Source organism: Gouania willdenowi, chromosome 21, assembly GCF_900634775.1.
Source record: "Gouania willdenowi chromosome 21, fGouWil2.1, whole genome shotgun sequence".
NCBI classification, from domain to species: domain Eukaryota; kingdom Metazoa; phylum Chordata; class Actinopteri; order Blenniiformes; family Gobiesocidae; genus Gouania; species Gouania willdenowi.
The window spans coordinates 5828964-5849797 of record NC_041064.1 but is presented as its reverse complement, the minus strand read 5'-3'; the positions used below and the strand labels follow the sequence as shown (position 1 = coordinate 5849797).

Below are 20834 nucleotides of genomic sequence, written 5' to 3'. Positions count from 1 at the left end.
TTTGCATATAGATAATTATTATAAGGGCTATTGGATGTAAGGATATTGGCTATGTCTTAAAGAATGAATAATGTTTCACATAAACAGTATCATAATGTCCAACAGAAAGAACAATTATGATAATATAGTAACAAAGCTATTAGTTTTAGTTTGATTGAAAGTACTTGCTCGACACACTTTCCAACACATTTCATTTAATTCAATGAATGAATGCACCATAAACTACTTTTGCCTGCTTTACCTGGTTAATACAGTACAGCAGTCAGTCTGACCTTACAGCATCACTAAAGCCACATTAAAATGCTGCATCCAAGTTAATACATCAATAATTGAGAGCGTCAATCTGTGATCCAAATGTAAACCAAAGGTCATCCCTTAGTGCCATCAAAAATTTAAAACGTAGAGGTGAAGCGTGCTACTGCTTCCCGGGTGATTGACAAGCCTCTTCAAAGTGAGTCGGAGCTGTCGCAACACTGGAGTTTTCATATTTGATACTGTCAAGGTTTTTCTACAAAGGTTTGTTGGTAGTTGCACATAAATGGGAGCGTACGTCCTACAGAAACACTGCTTCAACACTACGTCTATGCAAACCATTTTTTTTATTTGATAGCATACTGGATATTTGTTTGAGAATTCCATTCTGCCTGGTCTGAAATGCTTTCATTTAGATATTAAATGTTATAACGACTCCTGATTTGCCTCCATTATTGGAACACACATGTATGTTAGGTTGACTGGAGTCTCTACATTGTCCATGCAAGTGAATGGGAGTGTGCGTGTACCGTATATATGCTATAGGAGTTGCTGTATAGGGCTTCTGTCTCCCTGGAGTTCACATTTTCACTGGTTATATTTATTTCTTTGTTTTTAGCAGGATTACGTCAAAAGATTTTGACAAATTCTTAACCAAAGATAGACCTTACACCCTGAAGACTCCATTAAATTTGGGACGGGATCGGATCAATACTGATTCCGGATCAGTTCAAATGAAAAAATCCCTCTCTCTCATCATTGGCAAAATTTCAAACGTTCATTTCTCGGTTTGTAATCGACCGATCTTCAATCTTCATCAATGTCGAGTTGGTTTCTCAATTTCGCCGCCAAGTTTTATTCAAGTCGGATCCAGGTTGCACATTTCATTGCAATTTTTGTGAAAAAATGGTGGTGCCCATACATTTGGACATGTTGCATGGTAAACAATGAGGTTAGGTATTTCTTCCAAGCCTTTAAAGTGTGATTGATCATGTTATTATTAATCCAGATAACTGCCAATATCTGACAAAGAAGAGATCAGATGCTTGGCGGAGGTTTGCGCTCTCTGAGAGCTCCTGTTTTGTTCACAAACTAACAACAAAAGTTCAGTTAAATCAATAGCGTCCAGTTATTACCAGTTTATAGATTAGGTTTGGCATTTTCAATACATCCACGAGACTAGAGTAGGGTCCTTTTTTTCAGTTTTTAGGTCTAGTATATGGTTCTACAACACATGCATCACCATAGTGAGATAAATGACCTGAAATGAAATGTATGAATTAATAAAATAAAAATGTATCTTGTGTTTATTTCAGAGTTCAGTTTTAGTCTATGACAAGCAAGATTTCTGTAACATTTACCACCTATTGCATTAATACAGAATTTTCCTGCTCGTCACACACATTATAATATATAAAACGTGTAAAATAAAATAATGTAGAATGTATTCATGTATATTATGAATAATGTAAATTAACTGAAAAGATAATCACGACAGACACAGAGGAGTCAGATTACAAAAAAAACATGCCGTCCTACATCCTCCACATCCTGACATCTGCTGACTCTACATTCTAAACAGCACCAGCAGGGCGAGCCCCAAACTCCTATATTTTTGTCATAACGTTTCCCACTGAGGAAAAAAAAAAAGAACTTAAGAGCCCTAGTGTGTCAAGAGCTGAGTCCATATCATCATATATCGCCAGAGGGCAGAAGCTGGTGATGTAAGTGCTTATGCAACGTCAGCACCGGTGTTGAACATCCATCTGATAGAAGTATGAGTGATGGTCATCCTCTGATGCAGGGCTGTCCAAGCCTTGTTCAGGGACCAATACTGAGCATTTTGTCCATAGGTGGAGTTTGAGATTCTTGCCCGGGGGAGCAAAATATAAAATTTAAATAAATATATAGACCGTCTAGAGATTTGTGCCTACCACAATGTGTGTAACATATACATATATCATAATGGATCATGTTGACAACAAAATTTTGCATCGAAGCGTTGTAACGTCCATCGTCCCGAATACGTGTCAAAATGCATGTTCTCACTCATTAAGGAATCGTATCATATACGTCTTGAAAGATTAAAATCTTCTGTTTTTAACTATATAAACCATTCTATGACACAATTATTACAGCAAACACTGTCAATTATTTTGTCAAAATTGAAAAAAAAAAACAAAAGGCGACATAAACAAGCCAGCACTGCTCACCTTTGAAGCAAATCCATGTCTTAATGAGTCCATATACTCCATCAAAAATGGTCTCAATCTTCCAAAGACACTCAAAAATCCAATAAATTCCAGCATTTAGTCAAAAACACACTAAAACTGCTGTAAAAAAATAAAATGTAACATCCTATTTACAAGAAGAATGCAGTTCTGCCCTGATTTCTTCTTCTTCTTCTTTTTTTTTTTTTTAGCTTTGTGAGTCTGTTATTAAAAATCCAAATTTTTAGATTAATGTTGTAAATTCATAAATTTCGGCCGGTGGCCGCTTTCTTCTTCTTTGCTGCAGTATCATACATGAACTGCTGGGTGCAGTGTGGCTTCACTATTTACATTGTGAAGAAGAATTGCGCAACAGAAAAAGAACCAAGTCACATGACTCGAACGCCAAAAAAAAAAAAAAAAAAACGAATATACATTACATGAATTCATCTATATTTTTGTACAGTCACTGTTTTATGGCACTCAAAACATTTCTTTATTGTGTACATTATAAAAATAATTGTATTTTTTTCAAACAAATTTGGGAAAACTGTAATGAAAACTTCTGTCAACTGGGGGGGTGGGGGGGTGGGGCAAATATGCGATTTGCAGGATTTCCAAATATCACAATAATTCATAAAAAATTGCATTAAAAGCAGGAAAAAAAGTCCGAAAAACTAAAAAGGAATTACTCTAAAAAACAGAAGAAAAAAAATTTGTCCGAAAAACTGATAACAATAAAAAAAAGCCCACAAAACAAACCTATATGTGTATATATATATATATATATATAACAATTTTTTTAATTATTTTTTTAAATTTTTTTCGAGTGAATGCAATAAGCTTCCATACGTGTAAATACTTATTTACACGTACGATATTTTTGGAAACAAAAATGGAAACAGAAGCAAAACGTTGTGTAAACAGCATCATAGGCTGGCTGTTTTCACTGATACATCATAAGCTTGTATCATCTTTAAAGTAAGTATATTATAGAAAACTCTTTTTTTTGTCTTTGTTTTCTTCCCTGACTTGAGGTTGCCACCCAATCAGTGAGTAGAAGGCGGGAGGAAGAGGAGGAGGAGGAGGAGTGTGTGGGGAGGGGCGGGGCTGGGAGCCTGGCTGGCTGCTGATGCGTTTTCAGCACCGCGGACAGCTCCAGTGTCTGCTGCGGGGGAAGAGACGCTGAGACATCTGGACCATCCTCTCCTTCTCCTCTGTCTGATTATCTCCACCAGGACTGGTTTTAACTGCATTGACTCATCCGTCTCCCAGTCTCACTGTCTCTTCTTCATCTTCCTCCTCCTCCTCCTCTTCCTTTACTGGCAACCAGAGTGTGGTCAAAGTGGGGGGCGGGGGGTGGAGAGGGGGACGTCCATGGTCCGACCTGCCAAAGTGAAGTTCTTTTCCTTCTTTTTTTAGTGTGTGTGCTGGTCTGTTCGGACACTTTTTTGCGTGATGATTGCATCCAAACGCCGCAGCGCTTCCTCCCACAGTTGCGGGATTTTTCCTCCACACTGAGGAGCGGTGATGTTTTGGGTGAAAATGAAGTTTAACAGTTCGAGGAGTAGATAGGCAACCAAAAAAAAAAAAGAAAGAAAATCTGCAACGTTGGCTGACATCCTCATATTATCGGAGCAGAATCAGACGCATTGACATCGATGCAGATCTATCACCAGGGAGAAGGGATGAGGCGCCTCAGTGACTTTTTAACCCGCACCTAATTGGAGACACACAGCGGTGCATGCTGCAGGAATTCACCGGCTTTTCTTTCTATTGTTGCATTCCCAAACTGGGAGCTGAAATCTGGGAAACACTCCAGGATTTTTTTTAAAACAGTGGCCTTTCAACCCTTTCCCATCTAAACGCACTTAAAAAGGGTAAGATGAAGAAGTTTCGTAAGGTTTTGGATGGACTGACCACCTCGTCTCCAGGAGGGACTATAGGATCTCCATCGTGCGGCAGCGCGGCCGGGACACCCACCTCTGCACCCGCACCCAGGGAAATCGACATCCAGGAGACGCTTATATCAGAAAACTTTCAGCTGTGTAAGGTAGGTGTGTTAGAGGTTGTATAGATACGGCCATAAGCTCTGACACATCCCCAAACATCTGAAATCTACAGAAACCTCCACCACTGAAAGTCTTATTTCACTGGTCTGAGTTTCAGGTGAAAAGTTCAGCACCATGGACAGCTCTCACAGCGTCCAATCCAGTAAAACAACAACAAACGGGTAGAAAAACCCAAACAATTTGATAAATTTTGCCTTTATTTTATTCCAATCTCTCCCCACATTGTGTGTCCGTGTGTGTGTTTATATATGGGCTGATGATCCGTGCGTGGAAGCTGACATACGTGCGTGTGTGCAGGTTTGGATCCAGTCCAGCTCCCAGTGTGTGCAGTCTGCGCAGAGTATATATAAACTGCAGATAGATTCTCCCTCTCTCTCTCTCTCACACACACACGCACGCACGCACACGTCCAGAGGAAGTCAATGGAAAAGCAAAAGGCAGCTTGCGATGACATAACTGGTGGTGGTGTTTCTCCCATTGGGATGGAGGAGAAGTGTAGCTCCACTGAGCCCCTGCAGTGCTGTCCTAGCTGATGCGCTTTTCACTGGGATGGAGTGGACAGATGAGGGTGGGGTGCTGAATGGGGAGGGGGGTAGCTGGAAGGGAGAAGAGGAGGAGGAGGCGGGGGGTGTATTTATAGCATCTTCTGCCGCCCTTTGCAGCCCATTTTCTGAAAGCTTTTTTGGAGCTGACTGCAGCGATTATTCCATCGCTTAATAAAAAAAATAAATAACAAAACGTGGTATATAAACAATGGGGGGGGGGGGGGGGGGTTGTCATGGGGGGGGGACATGAGTTGTGAATAATTCATTGAGAATCCAAGAGAAACGAGGTTGTTGTGAGGATCGCTGCATTATTATTATTGGGCAGAGCTGGGTTGGTGGAGTGAAGTGGGTTGGGGGGTGGGAGGTGGGGGGGGGGTCTTGAATGGAGTCTGAGGAGGGAGGTTGACTCACAAGCTGAGAAGAAGGATTTTGCAGAGCAACTGTGTAAAACAGGGAAGGGAGAAAATGCTAGAAAAGAACAGCGTATAGTAGCCTGTCCCCATCCAGGAAGCTGCTACGCGCGCGCGCACACACACACACACACACACACACACACTGAGCTTCAGACAAAGCATGTGCCAACACCTGCATGTTTAGGGTTTTTTTTTTAAGTGAGCAGGTTGGATGAGAGTGTGAAAGGGATAAAAAGAAGCAAAAAGGGAGGCAGTGGAAATGTGAGCTAGTTCTACTCAAGCTAAACCTTGTTTATTATTTACCACATAACCTTCAAAAATGTCAGATTTTAAGTCTTTAATCCAAATCATTTTGTACTATCTTGACTCGTCAAGAATCAAGGCTAGATTTGTTTTTTCTGAACAGAATATATTTGTTTATCTTTGCTTTAGCTTAGCTTGGGGGTACAATGTTAGCGTAAGATTGTTTTATCTCTCTAGTAATTCTATTTCTCGGTAAAGTTTATTCGGTAACGCTTTACTTGAAGTCGTACACTTAAGGCTGACATTAGCCGTCATTATCTGTCACTAGCATTAATAAGGTGTCATGAAGGCTGTCATTACTAAATTATGACACCATTGGAGCTATGTTGGCATTTTTGTGTTTAGGTGGAAAGATCTAACAGGAAGACTTCTTATAAACTCAACAGGCATGAAGTACAGATGTTCTTGGCTTGATGACCCTCAAACCCAGAACCAAGCAGGCGATTGGCTGGCTGACTTGCTCAGCAGACAATCCAGCCTGTCATGTGAAACAGTGTGGATGTTGACTGAGGATGTAGCGACAGACATCAACCCCGTTAAGACAGAGCAACAGAATGTAAAAAAAGAATGTATGTGTGAAGCGATCCTGATACAGGACAGTGCATTAGTGCATTACTATTGCTGCCTCTCAGTGTTTGTGAGGATGCTTTTACTCTGGTATAATCTCAGACTTGGTGGAGAACAGCTGAACATTTTATCTCCTTGATTTGGCTCGGTTTGGGTTCACAGCACTCTTTGATCTGATGCAGTTGCATGAGCTTGTTGCTTGGGGGCGCCGTTACTGGAGTAGAGACATCTCTGGGCAGACAAACAGAAACCAGAAGAAGAGGCTCTCATCTATTGGTCAAAGCGAGTACGTAAGAGCGCACAAAAAAATCTGCTTTCTTCTCCACCTGTTCTTTCACAATATTCAACAAAGGAGCAGAAACTACTTTCTGTGCGCTCCATCACACGTTCAACACTTCCTGTCTTTGGTCCGAGCCGAGAGTGTTTGGCTGTGCTCGAACTAATACTAAGTTTGACATCAAAATGAGTATATAGTGCGTTCACATTAGATAGTATGAAAATGTTAAGTATGTGAGAAATACCCAGACTTATACTATATCATCACATTTTCTAAGTATGCATGGTGGGCACACAAGTCATACTCAACTGCCCCCTGATGCATTGCGAGTGGAATGTATAATCGTCCTGGGACCAGGTTCTAACTAAAGATCCAACATCCCCTTTTCAAAATAAAAGCATTTCTTTTAGTCTTCCATTAGTTTTTTTAATGCTTTTATAAATAGGGCAGTGCTTCTAGTTTTGAAAATAACCGGAAGTTTCATCAGTAGCACAATGAAGGGTCTCTAAAAATCTCAGAAATGTCAGAATAAAATGTGTTTCCTTAGATTTTAATGGATCAAATGAGCACATGTTGATATTCTACTTGGACACTTTCTCGCTTAAAACATTTTCAGAACTTTCAAAGGTGGAGAATCGACAGAGATATTTAGCCTCAGTGTGTTTCAGGTTTTTGTCGGTTTGAAATGCATTTCAAAAAACTTTTAAAAACCACATAAATTGGTTAAAAGTTGCTAATTAGAGTAGCCAAAAACAGACAGAAAAGTGGTAAAAAGGGTTTAAAGTAGGGATGTAAGGCAGTTAAAAATCGATTCATAGTTATCACGGTTCACATCGATGCTCTGAAAATTGAATCGCAGGGCTTTTTTTAAACAGCAGAGGGCGCTATATATCCTTCTCGTCCAAAAGTGTAGGTGGCAGGCGGAATCTGCTACTACTTTCTTTCTGGCCTCCTTCTACTCTTAAACATGTTCATAAATGATTCCTTACCCCTTTAGCACCGAAAGAATATCTGTAATATTACGTGAATATCTGTAAAAGTCACGTTTTTCTATTAGCTCTGTCTGCTAGCATAGCATCTCTTCTTCACTGCAAGGATATCTGCATGCCAACCGACCACTGGATTACCAGCGCCCTCTTCTGGTCCAAACAAATATCTGACGTAAATACAGTGTAGACTGTTTTTTTTTTTTTTTTTTTTTTTTTTAAGTCCAATTGTTAAGGCACAAAATACATTTTCAGTTGTACTTTTAAAAAGAAAAGGAACTATTATGTAGTTTTGCATTGTTTACTATAGAACCAGAATTTAAATTAATAGGCTTCTTCTTCATTTGTATTATTCCTTTATTTATTTCACTCAAGATTTATTTTTAGTTAAATTGCATTGTTTTGAATAGTTTATAAAGGGATTCTTTTGACAATGAAAAATAAAAGGAAAATAGTACAGTATTTTTTAGTTTTTTTCCCAAAAAAAAATAAAGGAATATGCTTGTTCATGTGGATCTTGTTGGGTTTTCTCTTTCTTATTATTAATTTTATATTTTGATAAGCGCATTGAGATGACTTTGTAGCAAATTGCGCTATACAAATAAAGTTGAGTTGAATTGAATTGAATAATGGCTCAACATATTTCAGGTGGGAAAAGTGTTGGAAATGGTTTATACGTGCCGAAAATGTCTTGAAAGTAGAAAAAGTGCAGAAAAGGCATTAAAATTTGATGGAGAAGTGGCAGAAATTATAGTAACTTAGCAAAATGCATTAAAAGGAGCAAAAATATGGCAAGAAAAAGTCATGAAAATTGGGGGTAAAATTAAGCAAAAATGGGCTCAAATTGTTGAAAAATTATTCTTAGTTTCTTGAAGGCATCTGGCGACTTCCTCCCAGTGTCTCGCGACCTCAAATAGGGTCTTGACACCAAAGTTGAGAACCTCTGCTCTAAAGGGCTGGATTTGGCCCTCAGGCCTTGAGTTTGACACATGGTTTAAATTGTTGGCTTGGGTTAGACCAGGAACAACGTTTGTCTACGTTTGCCAAAAATGACTCGCAGCGTATCCTGATCGAACTTTGGCTTTGCTTGTAATTCTATAAAATTAAAAACTAATTAAACATTAATCTGGACTTGTGACAAATTCAAAACCGTATTAAACTGAAAGGTTTAGAGGAAAAAGGAACAAAGTAGCCATTTTCTTTGTGTGTCATCATCCATTCATGATTCATCTGAAAGACTCGACAGATTTTTCTTTGAGCGGCTCCCAAAAACATTTAATGTTTTATTTATTGCACGAACATGAAAAGGTCATTTGTAATGACATTAAGTGCAACAAAGAGCAAAATACTCTTTAAAAACAAGACGATAAAATGAAATGAAATCATTTCTGACAGAATCCACATTTTTCCGCTGTTTGACTAACATCAAAATTAATCATGACTTGTGTCCTTTCTGTGCAGTGTGTGGGAAGATGCTGGCTTCTCTATTTTATTTTTATTTTTCTGATGCAGCCATTGTATATTCAGTTTGTATCGAGGCGAGCGGGGTATTTAACTGTAAAAGCTAGAAAAGGCTTTTCTGCTGAACTGTAGGATACAATGGAAAGAGAGAAAAGGCTTTTACAAGGCTGTGAGTCTCATTGATTTTTTTATTTAGAACAAAATGAGGTTCTATATGTGTGTTGGAGATAAATAGAAACAAATACCTTACTAAGTAACATTGGAATTAATTACATTGCGCTCGATTGTGGTTACATTAAATGGACCAAATGATACAATTAGGAGGCATTTGTAGAAACGATAAGTTAGTTAATGTAAATAGAAGCCATAATACACCTGTAAGAAACTCACCAGGCTTTGTTAGTGTGGATAATTTACGCTACAGCTGTATCCTAATGGAAAAGGAAGGATCGCTCAGCACGCACGCTGATGAAACCCGACACTGTCAGCATTGTGCTGACGTTAAAGAGGATGACAAAAGGAGGACGAGAGGGAAGAACATGTAAACAAGTACACGGGCTTCAGACTGGATAGGATTCATAGCATTCATGCTAATGCCTCCTTTTATGTAAAAATACATTTAAAAAGATGCTCAGAATTAGGCTTTTTTTTTTTTCTATTTCTTTCTCCAAATCCCAATGTAGTTTACTATAGAAAGTATCTTAGTGCTTTGATTTGGCTGTAGGACTGAATCTGTGTGTATTCATGATAGTCTCTGAGATGGTCTAACCCAGGGGTGTCACACTCATTTTAGTTCAAGGGCCAAATACAGAGTAGTTTATCTAAAGTGGGCCACTTATTTACCCATCATTGTGCTCTAGTTTGCGCTTCCACGTACAATACTATAAAATATGTACGGCACTGGTAATATCAAAGCAATGAGTGACAAATATCAGTCCCTGCAGGATCTTCACTTTCAATTAATTTGATTTTGTGACCCATTTTTATGTCATTTGGGGACCTTTTGTGGAATAATTTGAAGAAAATTGCATGTTTTTGGAAAAATTTAGTTTTTTTTTTTTTAATAATTTGAGATTAAAAATGACAACCATAATGTGATATATGCATGAACCCTGCAAATATTGTGGTTTCATTGAATTTTTGTATTAATTTGGAGATATCTACAACTGAATTATTTGGTAATTTACTCAATGATTCATGGTTTCTCTGACTTTTTCACTTGCTGCTGTGGGCCGATTTGAGTTTGAGTTTGACTCTAACCAAACCTCCCCTGAATGCTCCATGCTTCTGCCCCAAAGTGACCAAAGACTGGCTTCAGCACCCTTTAATAACCGTAAACAGAATAAGTACCAAAGATAGGACAGAAGATGGAAGAAACATAAGGTGGTTTACACGAAAATTTATAGATGAAAAAAAAAAAAAAAAAAAAGAAGAATCCTATTAAAAAAGCATGACAAGCAATAGTGATAGTGGGATGCACACCATTCATTAATGCAGGGGTTCTCAACCTTGGGGTCAGGACCCCATTTGGGGTTGCAAGACACTGGGAGGGGATCCCCAGATGCTTTCAGGAAACTAAGAATATTTTCTTAACAATTTGAGCCCATTTTTGCCATATTTTAACCTATTTTCATCACTTTTTTTTACTATAGTTTTTGCTCCTTTTAATGCATTTTTTGCTACATTACTCTGATTTCTGCCACTTCTCCATCAAATTTGAATGCCTTTCTGCACATTTTTTTCCACTTTGAAGACATTTTCAGCACTTATAAACCCTTTCCACCACTTTTCCCACCTAATGTCGCATACATTGACCCATTATTGTCACTTTTAACCTCTTTTCACCAAATATCACGCTTATTTTTGCTAATTTAAGCACATTCACTATTTGTCATGCCCATTATTTGCCAGTTAATACTAATTGTTCCTACTTTTTAAATTACATTCATTTAACTTTCCAATGATGGGATTCAAACCTGCAACCCTCTGGTGACAAGTCAGCTTCTTAAACCATTTGACTTCCACTGCTTGGTAAATGCACCATGTAATATATTTTTGGAGTGTTGGAGAAAACTGGAGTGCCTTTATTAAATCCACACACACTCAGAAACAACACGCTAACACTGTTAGCACAGACAGACAAAGGCAGGAGTTTAAAATATCCACAGAGTAAGGCAGGAACACTAGCCCTCACTAGCAAACAGCAACAAAACTAACAAAGGGACAGGAAATGTTGATTTGGATTTTTTTTTTTTGGATATGCCTTCATATTCAGCACATGCAGAGCATCAGTTCACGCTGCTGCAGCTTGGAATACTTCAAAGAAGCAACAGCGTGTCAGTTAAAAAACTACAAAAAGGTATTTCGGGGACATGTGTACCCCAAAATGTGACTAAATGTAAGAAAAAGTAACATTTAAATCCTAATTTGTGATGCAATGTGCCAATGACACGCTTAAATCCTGGGTTAGTGCGACTATAACGACCTGCTGCTGTTATTGGTGCAATGACTGTTTGCTCGAGGTGCCTTGGTTCAAGAATCTCATTTCCTAGTTATTGTGTCCCACCAGATTCATGCTTCGAGGCGTCACATCAAATGATGCCGTTTCCAGCAAACTTCCATCTTCGAATGCTTTCATTTTTTATCCTTTGCCTCAGTCTTGGCTGCAACAGGGACAAGATAAAGTGGAAAGTTAGTCATTTAATTGCTCTCTGCAGGAGCACAGACCTGCAAATCTTTTAAGCCATGCTCAGGGTGAGTAGGAATATTTGCAGGAAAAGTATAGAATTATTTAAATTTTCTTTTCCCCAATAATTTAAATCATACCTTGTGTGGCAGTGGCACAAGTTTCTAAAAACTAGAACACAGATACACACAATTTAGAGACCAGACCAGTCAACATAACCTACTTAGTATGAAACCAGAGTAGGTCTAAAAAACCAGCTAATTTTAGCAATATCAAATAATTTCATAAACAAAAATTAAATAAAGTTTTAAAGGAATAAATACAAATTTATGAAAAACAATATACTAGCATGATATTGTGAAATTCATTTCTTAAAATAGTAACTAAAAACGAAGTGCTACAAACCAATATATTTGGTATGAAGTTGAGTGATTCTTGACATTTTATTTAAATTATTTCACTTTGGCATATTTAGTTCTAAAACTGTAAGAGTAACTGGCCTCTATGGGTTGAAACCCAGCTATTGCAATGACATTATTGGCTGAGGATGGTGGTTTGTTATGTTTTACGTCTCAAACCAGGACTGGGAGCTCCGCCCCTTCTATAAAAACAAGCACCTGTTTGACTCAACAATCTGTGGTGATGGGTTGAATTGTGAATAGAGAGCTGTAGTGAGTATTGAGAAGGTAGTTAGCATAGCTTGGATTGATTGCAAGGCATATTTTGAATTTTCAGCCCAAACCTCAGGGTTTAGTTACTCTTTAATGTAATGGATTTATTAGTTGTTCTGATTATTTACATGTCCATCATGTTTTGGATGTCTTCTTATTCATCTTGTAGTTCAGAGATGGGCAACTTTTATTACAGCGGGGGCCAAAAAAATGTTTGTTTGATTGAAGGGCCACATCATCAACATTCATGTCAGTTACAACTGGACTGAACAAATAGTTTTTACAGTAATTTTGTGTTTTCTGTCGTTCTGCGTATTTTTGTTGTTGTCTTGCTTGTTATGATTGTATTTTGTGCATTTCTGTTGTACTCGTGTATTTTTCCTGTAAAATGTATGTTTTTTGGAGTCGTAATGTGTATTTATGCTGTTATTTTGCATTTTTTAGAGTAATTTTTGCATATTTCTGTTGTCGTTTTGCTTGTTTGTAGTACTGTGGGTTTGCAGAGTCATTTTTTGTATTTTTCTTGTCTTTTTGTCTACTTTGTTGTCATTTCCTGTAATTTTGTATATATTTTCAGTCATTTTGTGTGTTTTTGGAGTATTTTCTTTGTTTTTCTTGTCTCTTACTGTATTTTCCAGCAATAATGTAATTATTTGTATTTTTTAATGTATTCTTGCTTTTGTTTTGTGCATTTTTCTGTCATTTTGTACATTTACTTTGGGGGCCGCATGGAATTAGACCGAGAGCCGTAAGTGGCTCCTGGGCCGTCAGTTGCCCATGTCTGATGTAGCTACAGATGATGAAAGCCTCATAATTCTACATTTTCCAAATCTATAATTGCATTTTAATAATATCATGGACAACACTTGTTTCATTCTTATTCAGAGCTGTTGAATGTTGTTCTTGTAAGCATATTAGCATACTATGCTAACAGTTAAAGCTAACCATAATTTATCATAGGCCAATGATGGATTGAAACATGTATATCAGATTTAAAATCATATAGGCATACAGTTAGCTGGTTTAAGCATCTGAATATGATTTTTAAGAACCCAGGTGTACATTCTATAGCTTTCGCTCCAATAGACATCAGCTTATAAGGATGTCTGTAAATAGAAACGATTTCAACAGGCTGGGTCTAAAACTCATTCTAAGCCCTCATTAGGAGTTTGCTGCCTCTCACCACCTCCTGCATCTGACTAGTGTCGTGTCTACGTGGGCTTGAAGAGATGACATCACCACCTCACTCCGTAACGACCACATGAGCGCTCCACAGGAGAGATGAGTCAGCGCGTTGACTTGCAGCCAGTCTCACATTACAATGTGTCGGATTTTTGTTGGATGCCAGAAAAAAAGGATCAATTAAGGAGGAGACGGTGTCAGCCTGAGAGGAGAAGAAGGGGAAATAGTGAAAGCTGATTGCTCATGGGTTTGGTCATCAACACATAAGAAACACAAGGGCTGTGTTGTGAGCTCTCGGGGCTTTAGGTCCACCATAAAGACGACCAGTAATCTCAATTCCAAAGTAAAATAACAAACTTACATAGGTTGTGCTCTAAATTGCATACTAGCGTACTACTCAAAATGAGTATGTAGTGCGTTCACGTTAGTTTGGAATAATTGAGTATGCAAGAAATACCCGAATGTATACTATACAGGGACATTTTTAAGTATACACGGTGGGCACACTCAACCGCCCCATGATGCATTGCAAGCAGAATGTAAAATCATCCTGGGACCAGCTTCACACTAAAAATCAAACATCCCATTTTCAAAACAAAAGCATTTTTTTCTTGTCTTCCATTATTTATTTTTTTTATTGCTTTTGTAAATGCGGCTCTTGTTTTGAAGTTAACAGGAAGTTTTGTCAGTAGCACAATAACGGGTGTCAAATTCTCACAAATGTCGGCATGAAATGTGTTTTCTGCAAGTTTTATGAATCAAATGAGCACATGTTGATCTTCTACTTGGTCACTTTCTCGCTTAAAATGTTGTCAGAACTTTTAAAGGTGGAGAATCAATGGAGATATTTAGCCTCAAATGCATCTTGGGAAACTTGGAAGTATACTGCAGTGGGAACGGTCATCATTCTAATCATACTTAGTATGGACAGTATACACTCATTGAGTTTGTAGTGTATAATACAGTGTACTGTTTCGAACACAGCCATAGTCTGTTACTTCAGCAGACTCTGTAAATGTATCTTCTTTAGAACTTGAGTAGTGGGTTTTGTGGTACTTTGAAGTGTTTTAGAAAAGTGGGTAAAACAATGAGATCAACGGTTGAGGAAAAGTGAGGCGGAGGAGGCAGAATGAAGGAGTGTGTTGCCATTATCATCAAGGAGGCCATCAAACAAAAGTGCTCGCAGACAAACTAAACACTGAAGCGTGACGCACGCAAAGTTCCTTTTCTGTTTTCATGCAGTCTGTGGTTGTCTGAACGAGTAAAAAGCCTGCGCACTTAAAGTTTTGTTTTGTGGTGTTACGGTTCAAGTAGATTCTAAATAAACTGGTGACTGGTTGCTGGTGCGAGGCAAACAATAGACGTTAGAAAGTTTATGATGAGTGACTTTTGCAAAAATCATTACACAGAAGTTGATCACAAGAAACAAGGAACACCAGTTGATTCTTAACATCAACTCTGGTTCCTCAGATATGTTCAAGTTTTTAACGTAATATCTCTAAATCTTGATTTGATTTATGTGTGCATAAGACAAGTTACGGTGTCAAAATCATACTAAAGTGTTCTTAAAACAGATAAAATAACACAGACGAAGACAAGTACATGAAAAGCACTCAAAAGTACAGTTGCAGAGTAAGAGTGTATTGTAAAAGATAAAACTAAAAAAGCCACTGAATAGTTGCAAAATAAATGAGCTAAGACAAGAACATGGTGAAGTTTTTGTTACAAGGTGCTGTTAAAGTGCCTTAAACTTTACTATTGCAAAGCAGAACGAATGAAGGCTTTTTTTTTGCCCAGTTCAGCCCTGTTTTAGACTCACTTAAAAGAAAAATAAGTTGATTGTTTATTGTTAGCAGCATGTCTGCTTCCTCTCATGTCGTGTAAATATAAGCAAGTAAGCTTTTATGTCCATCTTGTTGCTACAATTCTCAATCCTTCGTGAAACACGATCCTATCCAGATAGCACGGATACGTCTCGTCAGCCTCAGATCGTGAGTCGGCATTCTACTCCTAATGCATCATTTTGTGTGTTTCCCCCCTCCAAATCGGTGATACCACTTATAAAATTGTAGAACTGTAAAATGTCACTTCCAGGAAGCTGTTTTTGTGCCGTGGCTCTTTTGTCTATGCAGCTGAAAATACATTTACGGTAAATGGACTTGATTTTATATAGCGCTTTATCACCACACTGAAACAGTCTCAAAGCACTTTACACATCAGCTCATTCACCCAATCAGTCTCACATTCACACACCAGTGGGACAGGACTGCCATGCAAGGTGCTAGTCGACCACTGGGAGCAACTTAGGGTTCAGTGTCTTGCCCAAGGACACTTCGACACATAGTCAGGTACTGGGATCGAACCCCCAACCTCTCGATCAGAAGACGACCCACTACCACCTGAGCCACAGTCGCCCATGGCTCAGGTGATTCATGATTTATGATCATGAACTGTGTCTCTCTTTATTTTGTCCACACATAATAAGCTATTTAGTGGTAGTATATTGTTGTTGTTGTTGTTGTTGTGGTGATATTGCCATATTCATATCAGATTTAACTAAATACTCGACTATGGATATGGAGATATATACTAATTGAATGATCCAAGCTAAATAAAGGTTAATATAAGGTGAAGAGAGGCCGCGCTGAGCATCTTTAATCCATCGTCCAAACACCGATGTCGCCGAGATGTATGTGTGCTATCAGGGTAGACTACTTATTGTGACCTATGTCACTAATTGGAAATTTCATTAACTGGCATGCAACATCTTTCTTTGAGGAATAACATTGACCGTTAAAAGTTCTCTTCAACATCCATGGAAAAAACCAAATAATAATCGTAATATTTTTCATTCTTTTTTTATAATTGCTTGTCGACATTCTTACAATCATGCTAGAGAAATGAAGTTAATAGAAACTCCTAAAACTAAAAGATCAGCTCTGAGATGTTGTGAAAGGTTTCTGTTAATATTTGCTCAAACTGTGCTCTTATTCTGCCTGTACACTAATATTTCATCATAACCGCCACCAAGGTAGTAATATTTTCACCAGCATTGTTTGTCTGCTAGCAGCATTATGTTTGTACACTACAGATATGGACAGATTATTAAGCAAAGATAGACCTTAGGCCATCCAAGATTTCGTCAAATTTTTGAGGGGATCATGATCAACAGATTGATCCTGGATCAGTTTGAAAAATTCCTTTTTCTGATCATTGCTAAAGTGGCCAATATCTGACAAAGAGGATATTTGGTGCTCGGTGGATGTTTGCACTCTTTTATTTTGTAGTTTTCTGCACTATTCAACACATTCATCAGTGACACTTACCATAGAAAACAAGCAGTTTCTCATCAGCTAATAAGATTGACTGACAATGGTCAGGGGAAAAAAAAAAAATCATTTTCTAAGAGCCAGAATGGTCTGTGGATAGTAAAAGGACAATATTTCAAAAAAAGTGGGATGGAAAAAACCTAAAAACAGTCGATATACCACATGCTGAAGAACCACAGACGAGGAGCTGCTACCGACAAAGGCTGAAAGGGACAGAAAGATGAGGTGAAAAACATCGCCTGTAGAGGCAATAGATGGACATGGTCAAGACAACCAGTATTGACATTTAAATGCATGATGAGTGATTGTAGAAAGAGGTGTGGGATACACAGACCAAAAGCCCCAGGGCATTGGTGATCTATAGAAGCATAACTAGGGAAAAAAAGACCACTTAGGCGTCCATGAATAGTGAAAACACCCACAGAGACTTTCAGACACAACAGCATTATCAAGCATTTGGATAAAAACCTAAAAGTGACACAATTTTCTTTTGAAAACCACTGGTGTGGGAATTTGGGTCATTTTTGTAACTGTGAGGGGGCAAAATGACACTTCACATTAAAGCAGAGTGCTTCAAAACGCACCCATTTTCAGCTCACTCTGGCCAAAATACTGAACCTCATACAGAGCTTGTCCTTATGGCTCCTTTTTGACCCAATAGAACAACCAGAATGGGAAACCTAACCACCTACAAACACAGTGTTTACTGTGCATTGTAAAAGGAAAATAAAAGCCAACATTTGCATGTAAAAAGGATGAAACCAAACCTAGAATGATGGAAACGGGTTTCTGCTTTAACCTGTTCACATATTTATTACTGTTCAACATTTTATTGATTTACATTTCTGATATACAATAAGGAATTACAGAGCTTCTTCTATAATGGTCATATTGACATACTGCCAAATGTACCAGGCAATATTATCTGGGGAAAATGAACAAAAATGAAGAGAGCATGAAAGACAAACTCCAAATGAATTAATCTTTAAGTCAATGCAATAAAAGCTAAAACCTCTCAGTCCTTTTAATTCATACTTGCACCTATATTCACATTTTTTGAATTCATATCATAATTTAGAGAAATGTGGTTTTTCTATCATTTTTATATACTTTTGTCATTTTGAGTATTTCAGTGTGTGTGTTTTTTTTGTCATTTTGTATGTTTTTGAGGTCATCGTGTTTGTTTTTGTTGTTGTTTTTGTTGCCGTTTTGTGTGTTTTTGGAATCATTTTCTGTGTGTGTGTTGCTATTTGTGTGTTTTTGGAGTTTGTGTGCGTTTGGAGTCATTTTGCGCCATTGCTTTAGGGCTGCCAAAAATTAAAGTGAGGGCTGCAGTTGCCCGTGTCTGATCTATATATTACACAAACACATAATCATACCTATGACTTCAAACTAAATACACAGCTGTTCCATATGATGTAAATCCATAGAAAATCTCAGTTTAAGGTGAGCACTCGTGCCTACAAACCTGCAACGGCTCTTTTATTTCCTCTGCTCACACACACACACACACACACACACACACACAGTCGTCAGCAGCTTTAATTAAAAAATAAGCTCAACTGAGATCGGCAGATACTAATCCACACGCATTCATACATTTCCTTCCTTCCCGGCACTCGTACTGTTTCCTCACCATGCTCACAGATTTATGGGCCTGTTCTCGCTCTCTTTATCGTTCTCCCAGCTCTGTTTTTATCTATATATTTGCCAAAGCATGGAGAAAAAAGACCTATTAGTTGAGCCTCTGCCTTTAAGTGAATGTAAATCCCTTCATCATGGCTTTACTTGATACAGAATTCTATTTTGGAGCATTTGCATTACCTAAACAAGACACACACACTCGCAATGGAGATAACAGAAATCGAAAAATGATCACGCTTGCCTAGTTTTTTTTCTGCATTGAACTCGGTCGTAAATTCCTCACATTTGCATCAACTTTATGTAAACTGTGCAAAATAAACAAAAATCTGTAAAAATACATGCTCTATCTAGGTTCTTTGCTTATTTGAAGGCTTTACTGCCATAAAACTGGTTATTTTTTCACAGCAAAGAAGGAAAATGAAGCATAAAACTGAAACATTTATACTTTATGAAATATGGACAATAAGTGCAACATGCATACTGCATATACAGCTTACTGTCCCAAAAAAACATGTTCCTTCAACATACAGCAAGGAATTACAGAAGCTTATTGCATTCAGTGAAGAAATTAAAGAATTGATGAGATCAAAGTAAGTTTTTTCTGTTTTTATAGGAAATGTTTTCAGTTTTTTCTGAATTGATGAAATAAGTAAATAGAAGAATTTGCCCTGTTTTTATAGGAATTTTCTTTTTTGATTTATCTGAATTTCCTATAAAAACTCATCTCATCAACTCAGAAAAACTGAAAAATATTTCCTATGAAAAATGATCTCATCAATTGAAATAAACGAAAAAGTATTTTGTATAACAGGGACAATTTTTTTCTTTACTTATTTTGATCACATCAACTCATATCAACTCATATTTCATATATAAACAGAAAAACAGGGCCATTTTTTTTATTTACTTATTTTTATCTCAACTCAGAAAAAATGAACAACATTTCCTATAAATGCTAAAAAACGGGGCCACATTTTTAAATTTAGAAAATAAAGCTTTTTTTCTTCTTCCGTGAATGCAATAAACTTCCGTAGGGAATGTATCCAAGTGTAGCTTAAGAAATCCTACACTTCAAAGTGTCAACAAATAGAATATTTACAATCCTCAGTAAACAAATCACAAAGATTCCATTTTTATTTAATAATTAAGGACAAATCTCTCGTCTCCTCATTTACTCAGGCTTTATTTTTTAGCAAACACTGACTAGATCAAAATAATTTTAGAGCAACCCCAAAATCCCACCTTCCAACAGTGGCGGAGTAAAGCCGAGTGTATCCCTGTTTGTGTTGTTCTTCATGCTGTAAAGTCGAGAGAAAAATGGATCATGGTGATGGGGAGAAACCGAGCGTTCATCAGTGACTCTGGGGACTCACCGTAATGTTTAGCCCGAGGGGGGTCAATGCAACAACACCTGGCTGATGAAGAGGAACAATCCACATGCACAAGGCGACGTGCAAACTGGCACATTGTGTGGGTAATGAGCTCATACAGTAATGCAGGGATACATAAGCTTTGTCTATTGCAGAAATAACACAAATCTGCATTTAAAAAATGCATCCCCTGTAATAGTAACTCATATTTGATGCACGTTTAATTTTAAATTCACTAAAGATCCTTTTTTTTTGTCTTTATGTGTCAGAAGCTGGGTTTCCATTACAGATTTTCACAAAATAAAAGCAATATTTCTAAATGTCGACAAAGTATAATTGGGCTTTGAACATGATTCCATTAAAGGCTGCTTTGGAGCCTCGCATCTCCCGTTAAGTCTCATCCGTTGAGGCGCAAGCTCCAAATCTCCTTATAACACTGCATTCCTTTGTTGTTTGCTGTCTAATTTGGCAGTAATATTTTTTAAGTCTAATGCTAAGAAATGTCCCGCTCTCCTCTTCTGTCTACACGTACCAGTACTTCACGTTCTGTGACTATTTGCGGAATCATTGATGTGCTGTGAGCACGAGGGTTGGGTAGGCAGGGTGTTGCAAATTGAGACCACCAATGTCGACACCAATGACAATTTCAGATGTTTCTGCTGGGTTAATCTAACAAAACCAACATCGTAAAACACCATTAAAGAAACATAAGCAATTATTTAATATAGCCTCCATACTCACCCAACAAGATATATCTCATGACTCGGCAGCGCAACAACTCAGAACAGCCTCGGTGAGGAGCGTCTACAAAGCCAATCCTTCCTTTTGTATCATTCACTGTGGGAAGTACCAACAATGTTCTGACC

The 20834-nt window shown here is 37.8% G+C and overlaps 1 protein-coding gene across 11 annotated transcripts in view; it reads left to right on the top strand.

The window, feature by feature from the left end:
- The first annotated feature begins 3588 nt into the window (after positions 1 to 3588).
- Positions 3589 to 20834, top strand: part of LOC114454909 (syntaxin-binding protein 5-like) — a 170799-nt gene continuing 153553 nt past the window's right edge. For 10 of the 11 annotated variants that reach the window (XM_028435824.1, XM_028435822.1, XM_028435820.1 and 7 more), the window contains exon 1: positions 3589 to 4515. In XM_028435824.1, the coding sequence (XP_028291625.1) occupies positions 4348 to 4515 (168 nt within the window). In that variant the 5' untranslated portion in view covers positions 3589 to 4347. The remainder of the gene's footprint in view (positions 4516 to 20834) is intronic. The other variant, XM_028435814.1, reaches the window with a different exon arrangement.